At 52.3% G+C, this 9,883-nt stretch overlaps 1 protein-coding gene across 1 annotated transcript; it reads left to right on the plus strand.

Moving 5' to 3' along the window:
* Nucleotides 1–1,621: 1,621 nt before the first annotated feature.
* Nucleotides 1,622–9,842, plus strand: CWF19L1 (CWF19 like cell cycle control factor 1). Its single transcript, XM_021537092.3, has 14 exons — nt 1,622–1,780; nt 1,931–2,015; nt 2,428–2,506; nt 2,919–3,020; nt 3,691–3,905; nt 4,632–4,750; nt 4,912–4,996; nt 5,525–5,665; nt 6,410–6,521; nt 7,239–7,318; nt 8,135–8,344; nt 8,729–8,848; nt 9,526–9,623; nt 9,698–9,842. The coding sequence occupies exons 1-14, from the start codon at nt 1,758–1,760 to the stop codon at nt 9,840–9,842; spliced, it is 1,614 nt and encodes a 537-aa protein (XP_021392767.2). The 5' UTR covers nt 1,622–1,757.
* Nucleotides 9,843–9,883: the final 41 nt, after the last annotated feature.

Genomic DNA, 9,883 nt, shown 5'->3' on the forward strand with positions numbered 1-9,883 from the left:
GGAAGAGCCCGCGCCGGAGCCTGAGGGGCGGTGCTGACGCTGAGGGGAGGCGGGGGGGCCGCCATGATGAGGGGAGGCGGAGGGGCGGTGCTGATGCTGAGGGGAGGCGGAGGGGCCGCCATGATGAGGGGAGGCTGAGAGGCGGTGCTGATGCTGAGGGGAGGCGGAGGGGCCGCCATGATGAGGGGAGGCTGAGGGGCGGTGCTGATACTGAGCGAAGGCGGGGGAGCGGTCCTGCTGAGGGGAGGCTGAGGAGGGGCGCTGCTGAGGGGAGGTGGTGAAGGAACCGCCATGACGGGGGGAGGCTGAGGGGCGGTGCCGCTGACGGGAGGCAGCGACGATGTGGCGATGGCGCTGCAGAGGGCAGGCGGGGGTGCCGCCGTGTTGGGGGAAGGCTGAAGGGGAACGCGGCTGAGGGGGAGCGGTGACGGTGCGGCGGCGGCGCCGCTGAGGGGAGGCGGAGGACCGGCCATGTTGGGGAGAGGCGGAGCTGCGGCCCCGCTGAGGGGCGGTGGCGGCTGAGCGGCGGCCGCCGCCTTTCCGCCCCTTCGAGGGCTTGGGATGGCGGGGAGCTGTTCGGGCAGCGTCCATGAGCTGCTGGGGTTGAGGGGATGGGGCCGGCAGTGCGGCGGGCGCGGGGCGGTGGCCTCGCTGCCTCTGCGCCGGAGCCGCCGCTGAGCGCGGCCTCCTGCCCGCGACCGCCGCGTGCGCTTCGGCCCAGTCCCCGACAGCAAAATCAAGGGAAAGGGCTCCGCCTCGGCTTCCCGCATCCCGCCGTGAGCAGCCGGCTTTGCTGGCTTTTGGGAGTGGGCACGCCCTGGCACAGGGAGCCCAGAGCAGCTGTGGCTGCCCCTGCATCCCTGGCAGTGCCCAAGGCCAGGTTGGATGCGGCTTGGAGCAGCCTGGGACAGTGGAAGGTGTCCCTGCCATGGCAGGGGTGGCACTGGATGGGATTTAAGGCCCCTTCCCATTCAAACCATTCCATGCTACTTTTGTGGTTTATTCAGGCCAGGTGAGATGCAGAAAATAAAAGTTACTACTTTCCATTTCTCGTGCCTGTTGTTGAAATGTGGAACTGTTCAGTCCCAATACCACAGAAGGAATAAACACCAACAGCACCAACTCAGATTTCAGCTCCTGGTTACAGAATTCAGATGGTAACAGTGCAAAACCTTAATAAAATGTATAAACATTTAATTTAGAAACCTCCTATAAAATTATTCGTAAGATATTGTTTATTTATAAGGCATCATTATAATAAAAAGTTTTATAAAAGGTGTCAAATACTGGAGAGCTTGGCTGGTGTTTACAGCCTGATTAAGTGCTTGTTTTGGTACAACGCGGTGTAATAATTACAAATATATATCGAAATACAGTATTTACGTATATTAACATATATAATGACAGTATAATAATTTATCGGTGTAAATAATCAGCTGCAGTGATTATTTCGGGCACTGCTGAGACAACGACCCTTCTCTTACCCGATCACCTCTTCTACTTCTTCACGGGTTTTCCATATTTAGTGCCAGCACTGCCTGGCGCACTAACACAGCAGGACTGAAGGCAGCATGCGTTGGGAATATCCGCGATTCCCTGCGGACACGGCCATTTAAACTGCCCGCTGAGTCCAGCTGCTTTTGCCCGGCTTCGGGCACCAACCGGCGGAACGCTACGGGCGGCGCACCCGGAAGTGGCGGAGCGCTTTGAGCGGTGCACCCGGAAGTGGAGAGAGGTTCGGGACGAGCATCTTCGTGATGGCGGCGGCACCGCTGCGCGTGTGAGTGCGACGGGACGGGACGGGACGGGATGGGATGGGATGGACTGGGGTGGGATGGGATGAGAACGGGGCGGGACACAGGATGAGGTCGCGATGGGGCCGGGGCCGGACCGTGCCAGTCGGCCGCTCTTACCGCGCGGTGTCCTGCAGGCTGGCGTGTGGCGACGTGGAGGGGCGGCTGGAGGCGATCTTCGGGCGGGTCCGCGCCATCCAGGCCAAGAGCGGCCGCTTCGACGTAAGGCTCGTGGGGCTTGTGGGGAGAGGCGGACGTGGTGCCGTTCCCGCGGGGTTCCTGTCCCGACACGGCCGAGGCCGGAGCCAGCCCGGGGTGGGGTTCCTGTGCCGGCGCTGCTCGTGTGGGTGTTGCTGTCCCGTCCCTCCGCGGCGGCGATCCTCCTCTCTCTGCTCGGTGTGAGAAGGGGTTTGCAGCCCCTCAGCTGTGAGGAGCCGTGGTCTGTGCACAGAAGGCGGGAGAGCAACTGGCTGTCCTTTTAAACCCGTTGATGTTGTGTTTAACACAGATAAACACAGAGGAGTCTCTTCACTTTGGCAAACCAACTGCTGCTGAAGTGGTGCAAGCAAAAGTCTTTGTGTGTGTGTTCTGTCTGTGGAGAAATGGCAACTCCTGCTTTATCTGGTGTTTTTAGATGCTTTTGTGTGTCGGGAATTTCTTTGGCTCTACTTCCGAGGCAGAATGGGCCGAGTACCACACGGGGACCAAGAAAGGTAAGGAAGGAGGGTGGTGTCACCCGGGGCTGGCACTGCTTCACAGCCTGCCTTGGAATTCAGGAGCCAGGGCTGGGCACTGTGGTGTTACAGCAGTCACACTCCAGCAGGGAAACTCCACACAGGAGGGGAAGATAAGTCTGTTTGGAACACCCCTGGCTTTAGGGCTATGCATCACCTTGGAGTTAATCTTACACAAGCAGGGGAGGGTGATGTGAGTGGAGCAGAGCTTGTTCCCCTCCTGCAGTGATGGGAATTCCAGGCTGGGGCTCACTCTGCCAGAAGGTTTCTTGTGCTGTTGTGTGTGGTGGAGGCTCTGACTGGGAGGGGTTTCCTGCTGTGATTCCTGGGCAGCGTGGGCTGGGTGCTCTGGAATTAAAGCTCACTGAGTGCACGAGGTTTTCTCCCTCAGCTCCAATCCCAACCTACTTGCTTGGTGCTAACAACCCGGACACGCTGAGCTACTTCCCAGACGTCAGCGGCTGTGAGTTGGCTGAGAACATCACTTACCTGGGTAAGGCTGCAGGGGCTTTGGGCTCAGGGAGCTGGCTGTGCCTGCTGGGGCTCTCATGAGTGTTCTCTTCCACTTCAACACCTTCCTTTTTCTGGGAGTTATGGCATTTTTTATCCTGTGGTTCGGACTGAAGTTGAACTTGATGTTTTGTAAAATGTGAAAGAAAACCCTGCTTTCTTGATTTGTTTTTTTTTTTAATTTCTATGATACTGAACTTGCTAACCAGAAGGAATAGGGGTTGCAAGAGCCTATTTTTTGAGGGAATCTTATTTCCAGAGCATGCATGTCTCTGTAGAGGGAGGTTTGAATATGATTTTGCTGTGTGGCTATACTGCAGTGACAGAAGTAACAAGCAAAATGTAGCTAAGCTAAAAGGAAAAACCAATTTCTTTCCAGAATTCCCACCAGGCCAAAAAAATAACTAAGTAGAGGCACTTGGCTGGGATGTGTTATTGCTGTGGATGAGTTTTTGGGAAGCGACATGGCAGGGAGGAGGGGGAAGGCTGGGGCTTGTGTGAAGAGCTCCGCTGTGGGCAGGCTCGGGTTTGAGCTGTGTCCCCGAGCGATGCAGGCAGATGAGCTGCCTGTGAGGATGCTGCAGCGGGTCGGGACTGCCGCTGCCCCGCCCAGGGGGTTGTGGCGCCCTCAGGGCTGTGTCGTGTCGCTGCAGGCCGCAGGGGCGTGTTCAGCGGCTGCTCGGGGCTGCAGATCGCCTACCTGAGCGGCACCGAGGCGCAGCAGCAGCCCGCGCCCGCCCACTGCTTCAGCGCCAAGGACGTGGCCGAGCTGAAAGCCTCCCTGCTCTCCACCCCAAACTTCAGGGGTGTGGATATACTGCTGACATCCCCCTGGCCCAGAGACGTGGGGACTTTTGCCAACAGCGCGGTGAGTGTTCTGTTCCTAGGGTTTCACAAAGCGTTGCCTTTCTGCTTCCTCTCCAAGCGGGAGTTCTGTTCACCCTCTCCAAGTGCTTGAGAAAGCTGGGAGTGAAAGCAGGGAGAGCAGATATTCTGGTTCTTCAGAGAAGACTGAAAGGAGGGGGATTTGTGAGACTTCGGGGCATTTCATCTGTCCCTGCCACTTTTTAAGTGTTTCGGTGTTTATTTCCTTAAGTATCAGTGAGGTGGTTTGGTTCTTCCTCCATCAGAATTTTAGGGGCATTGTTTCATTTATGTCCAGTTTTGTTGTGTTAATGTTCCTCAGCAGAAGTGATTTTCAGATGATTTGAAGCCTGTCTGGACAGCAAAGCCACACACGTGGCAAAAGAACATTTTTTGCTTCCTCTCAGTTTCTTCCAACATCAAAAAAGAGATACAATCCTCAGTTTAAATGCATGAGGAGACTTCCCTCACAGTATGATAACCAACCCTGCTTCCCTTGGGGCTTTTAGAGAATGATTCGTTGGGATATTCTGGCCCAGAAAGAAAACTCAAATCTCAGAAGTTCCTGTGGGCATTCCCTGTAGTTGTTTAACATGTCATTCTATGTTTGACTTCCCCTGGCATGAATTTTCTGGGAATGTACTCACTCAAGTGTAGAGAGAAGAATATTAAACCTTTCTTTTCCCTGCTCTTTGAGAGGTTTAAATAAAGTTTGGTTTGTGTTTTATAGGGAGAAATAGATACCAAGAAGTGTGGCTCCAATTTAGTATCAGATCTGGCTGCAAGTCTCAAACCAAGGTACCATTTTGCTGCCCTGGAGAAGGCCTATTATGAAAGACTTCCTTACAGGTTTGTAAAATCATGTGAAATGTCATTTATTTTCAAGTAAGGGCTCAGTTTTTAAGGAACACAGGAGGATTGGTGTGCTCTCTGAGTACCTTTGTGGCAGGGAGGGGTTCTCCCACTGTTCTTTCAGTATAGCAGTACAGCCAGGTTTTGCTTCCTTACAGGAATCACATGGTGCTACAGGAGACCCCACAGCACGTCACCAGGTTTATTGCACTTGCTGATGTTGGCAACGCGAGCAAGAAAAAGGTATTGACACCCTTGAATCTTTCTTCTTTTCTCAAGTACAATAATAGGGCAGTGAGACCAGTTAGAGGACAGCATCGGGCACTTAAAAGCCTGGCTGGAGTGGAGATATCTGTCTCACTTGACTAATAGGTACCACTTGCCTGTTATGTCAGAAGAGTAAGGGCTGCACGTGGTGTTCTGAGGCAAAATAACCAACTTCTGGCATGAGGTTTCTAACCTGTTTCTCTTCTCCCCTTAAGGAAATTATGGAATATTGATTGGTAGTTAAGGGTGCACAGGATCCAGGCCTGGTAATAAAAAAGGCCAGAAGGAAGGCCTGGAAACAGGCAGGGATGAAGGATGCACTGCATAAACTCCTGGGTGGGACACTGGCACAGGGGATGCGTTTTTCCATGCCTGCCTTGGCACAAACACCGATGTGCTGAGCAGTGTGGAGCTGTTCTGGGGTGTCTTAGTTTGTAAGTGATCTCCTCAGAGGTGCAGCTGTGGCAGGAGCTGCTTGTCCCTGAGCACCCATGTTTGTTGCAGTACCTCTATGCCTTCAGCATCGTGCCCATGAGCTCAATGGACCCTGCAGAGCTGGTGAAGCAGCCTCAGGATGTCACTGAAAATCCCTACCGCAAACTGAGGAAGGAGGCTCCCAAGAGCAAAGCCCTACTCTCTGCAGAGGTACCTTGGTGTTTATTTCTCCCTACAAAACACAAACCACTTTCCTGTGCATTCTTGCTTCAGTCTGTGCTCACAACACTGCTTGGCTTTCCCGTTGGGATTCTCTGTCCAAAATTCTGCCATGGGAACAGGCTGGGGGAGCTGGGGGTGTTCAGCCTGGAGAAGGCTCCAGGGAGAACTTTTTGTGGCCTTTCACTTCTTAAAGAAGGACTATAAGAAATACAAGAGTTTTTTCCTCTTCAGCATTAAAGCCTTCTAATGGCATTTGGCTTTATGGGCTAACTCACTCAAATGTTTTCAACCTCTGATGTGTCTGTGACACGTTAACATCTCTAAGAAATAAAGCTCTTCTTTTGGCATTGGCTGGCAAATGAAAATATTTTAATAATCCATAAAACCAGGCAATTCTGAATGTTCAGCATAAGGCTGAATAGGAGAGCATAATCATTTGGGGCTGCTCTCCCTGAAGTTTTTCCCTGACTGTAGCAGGTGCATTACTAGGAGGACAGGTCATTCTGTTCCAGGGAGCTTTGGAGTGCCCATCCCTGGAGGTGTCCCAGGAAGGGCTGGAAGTGGCACTCAGTGCTCTGGGCTGGGGACAGGGTGGGCACTGGGCACAGGGTGGGCTGTCAGGGATTTTCCAACCTAAACGATTCTGGAAAAAACCAAATTCTTGTATATCCTGTCACATTCTGTGATGCAGTTCTAACTGAACATCTCATTCACTTTTCATTTCCTGAACAGGAAGAACCAGCTTGTCAGTTTTTCTTTGACTTGAACAAGCATCAGGGAAAGAAACGTCCCTCAGAGAGGAAAGAGGGAGGGGACTCCCAACCTAAGCAAGCCAAGAAACCCCGTAAGTATGAGGATGCTTTTTTCCTGAGCTCTTCCCTCGAGGCCTTGGATGGACCACATCACTCCAAGTTGTTCCTCAAGCTGTTGAGCTGTCGGTGTCAGCTGGCCAGAGAGCTCTGTCACTGCCAGCTGCTGGGGGAATGCAGGAAGATGAAGGATCCCTCTTTTCCAAGGGAAGATTGGCTTCAGTAGGTGAAAGAAGGGTCAAGAGTGTAGTTTCAAGGCTCTTTGGGTCTGTGGTGGTTGTGGTTGGGCTGATGGCATTTACCCTCTGAACCAGATATGGCACTTCCAAAAAGCTCAGCTCAGGTATCACAGTTTGGGTGTGAATCCAGGTGTTTTGGGTGTGATGGATAGACCAGAACTGACAAGTGTGTTTGACAGCATCTGCCCTTGTCTTTACCTGTGCAGTAATTTTACCTCATTTTGATTTGTTTGCTTATCATTTGCTGGTGTTTTCTTATTAGTGAGCTGCAGCTATTAACTCCTGGAACTACTAAGCTCCTCCTTCATTAGGTTACAGCATTCCAGGAGAATGGCAGTCAGCATGGTCTGACTGCCACTACCTCCTTTCTTGCTGGAATTTCCCTGGCCAGAGCTGTGTCCTTCTGACACCTTCAGCACTTTATAAACTGGGAAGGGTGTCTGGAAAATACCAGGTTGTCTGTGTTGTGACAAATATCCCTTCTGCTAATCCTTGATTTCTTTCCCAACAAAGCTCAGCCCACGGGGCCCTGCTGGTTCTGCCTGGCCAGCCCAGAGGTGGAGAAGCACTTGGTTGTCAGTATTGGCACACATGTAAGTACCTGCAGCATGGGCTTTGCTAGGTCAGAATCATGCTAAGAGATGGCAAAACAAAATAACAATCTCCGATTTTAAACATAAAACAAACTTTATTTGCAGCTGGCTCTTGGGTTTGCCTTCAGTTCCTTTGCATCTCCTCTACAAGCACATAAGCTTTTAAAAAAAAGTGAAGTGTGGCCCAGTTTTGTTCCAGCAGCAGAGCTGGATTCCAGTGCCAGAATATTTTTTCCTGTCCCAGCCCTCTCTTACCATCTGGCAAAACTTTTCCAGCTGGAAAAAAGCTGGAACTTGCTTTGGGAGCAGGATGCACCAGTGCCAGATCTCTCTGGGGTGGCTGGTTACAGTTTTGTTCTATAGAGATGAAAAAGGTGTCCAAGATGTACTTCAAGATGTTGACTTTGAAGCTCAGTCCATCATTGTTATATGCACTTTCTGCTCCTGTATAGCATAATCCACTTACAGGGACAGGTTTGTCCACAGGTTTAGTTCAAATTTTTAAGTGGATTTTTGTGTCAGAATAAGAAATTCCTGCCTCACTGGTGAAGTTCACTCAGCAGCTTCCCTGCAAAGAAAACATTCCTCTGGCATTCAAAAGATTTTTTTTTTTTGTCATTTGGCAGTCTCTTTGCCTCTTTCTCATTCTTCTAGTGATTAATAAATTCAGTGTAAAAATAAAATAAAATGGCTAATAAAGAATCCATAATAAGCAAGATAAAAGACTCTCCTTTACTTGTGGCTACTCAGACTGAGTAGTCAGAGGGTGAATTCCTACAGCACAGTGAGTAACTGGTGTGTGTTGTTTCACTCTAGTGCTACCTTGCCCTGGCCAAAGGGGGTTTGTCTCCTGACCACGTCCTCATTTTGCCAATTGGGCACTATCAGTCAGTGGTGGACTTGTCTTCAGAGGTGCTGGAAGAAGTGACCAAGTACAAGGCTGCTCTAAAGGAATTTTTCAGAAGCAAGGGAAAGAGATATGTCCTATTTGAAAGAAACTATAGGAGTCAGCATCTGCAGCTACAGGTATGGTTTGGGTGTTGCTCTGGGAAAACATAAACTTGCACTGAATATAAACTCCAGATGAACACAAAGAGTAATTTTGGGGTTTATCATGGTGGTTTCTGTGTGTGCAGGTCTGTAAGTGTATCAGAGCTGTATCAGAACTACCACAGAGATGAGAAAGGAGAGGGCTGTGCTGAGAACTTTCAAGCCTGGGGTTTTCAGCTCTGTCCAGCTCCTACAGGGTAAAATGTCTCATAAGTTTAAGCCTGTAGAGATGGGTGCTCCCCTATCTTGTGTGATGAGGCTGAGCTGTACTGAGGAGCCCATGAGCTCCAGTGATGGACTGATGGCTTTCTGCAAATTCATTGTCTCGTCTTCTTTTATGGAAATGTCCTCCCTCTCCAGGTCATCCCTGTCCCACTGGACCTCTGTACATCTGAAGACATCAAGGAGGCCTTTATTACACAAGCACAGGAGCAGCAGATTGAGCTGTTAGAAATCCCAGAGCACTCTGATATCGCGCAGGTATGGGGCCAGATTTCACCTCTTTGCTCCCCCTGTGTCCTGCCTAAGCTGTTTCCCTCTGAGGTCACTGTGTGGGGTGGGGCCAAGCTGTTGGAGGCAGAACCTCATCGACTTGGTTTGGGGATGTACCAGGATTCTGCTCTGGGAGAAGTTCCCAGGTTCAACAGATGATTTCTCAGCTAAGAAATGTGAGCATGGCCTCATCCTCCAAAAATTGTATGTAGTAGGCTGGGTGACCTAGATGAGGTTAGGAACAACGAGACCTGCCTGGTTCTCATGTAGTCACTCACGGCAGAATTAAACCACAAAATGTCATAGGTGATCCCACCAGGAAGTGACCCACTGCTCCTTCCTCCCATGGAAGGTATTGTTGGAGGTGAGGCACTGACCTCAGGCAGTTTATGGGGTTATTTTTCCAAATTTCCTCCCAGAAGAGAGCATGGCATAGCTGAAGTGGCCGGGAGGAGGGTCTGCCTGTCACCTGCTCTCAGAAGGGTGGCCAGGAAGGGGCTGCCTGGGGCGGTGGTGGAGTCGCCACCCTGGAGGTGTTTAGGGTGCAGAGTGGGCGTGGCAGCGCCGTGGTCCAGCTAAAGGGCGGTGGTGGGTCCCAGGCTGGGCTCGATGGAGGTGTTTCCCAGCCGCGCTGATCCTGTGCTTCCGTGGTTCCCTCGGCACAGGTGGCTCAGCCGGGGACGCCGTACTTCTACGTGGAGCTGGACTCGGGGGAGAAGCTGTTCCACCGCATCCGCGGCCGCTTCCCGCTGCAGTTCGGCAGGTGCGCGCCGGCCCGCCCGCTCCCGCCGTGACGTCACGGCGGCGGGCGCTGACGTCACGGCGCTGTCGTTGCAGGGAGGTGCTGGCGAGCGAGGCGCTGCTGGCGCAGCCGCAGCGCGCGGACTGGCGGCAGTGCGCCGCCCCGCGGCCCGAGGAGACGGCGCAGGCGCGCGCCTTCCGCCGCGACTTCCAGCCCTTCGACTTCTCCCTCCGCGACTGAGGCGGCGCTGCGCGCGCTGCCGGCGCCGGCCGGTGACGCGG

Source organism: Lonchura striata, chromosome 6, assembly GCF_050655825.1.
Source record: "Lonchura striata isolate lonStrDom1 chromosome 6, ASM5065582v1, whole genome shotgun sequence".
Lineage (NCBI taxonomy): Eukaryota > Metazoa > Chordata > Aves > Passeriformes > Estrildidae > Lonchura > Lonchura striata.

What these genes read in the sequence shown, in the direction of transcription:
- CWF19L1 (XM_021537092.3), top strand. Translation starts at nt 1,758, where the DNA reads ATGGCGGCGGCACCGCTGCGCGT. An exon ending in TGAGAACATCACTTACCTGG is followed by an intron (nt 3,021 to 3,690) that starts GTAAGGCTGCAG and finishes GTGTCGCTGCAG; the next exon opens with GCCGCAGGGGCGTGTTCAGC. An exon ending in GGACTTTTGCCAACAGCGCG is followed by an intron (nt 3,906 to 4,631) that starts GTGAGTGTTCTG and finishes TGTGTTTTATAG; the next exon opens with GGAGAAATAGATACCAAGAA.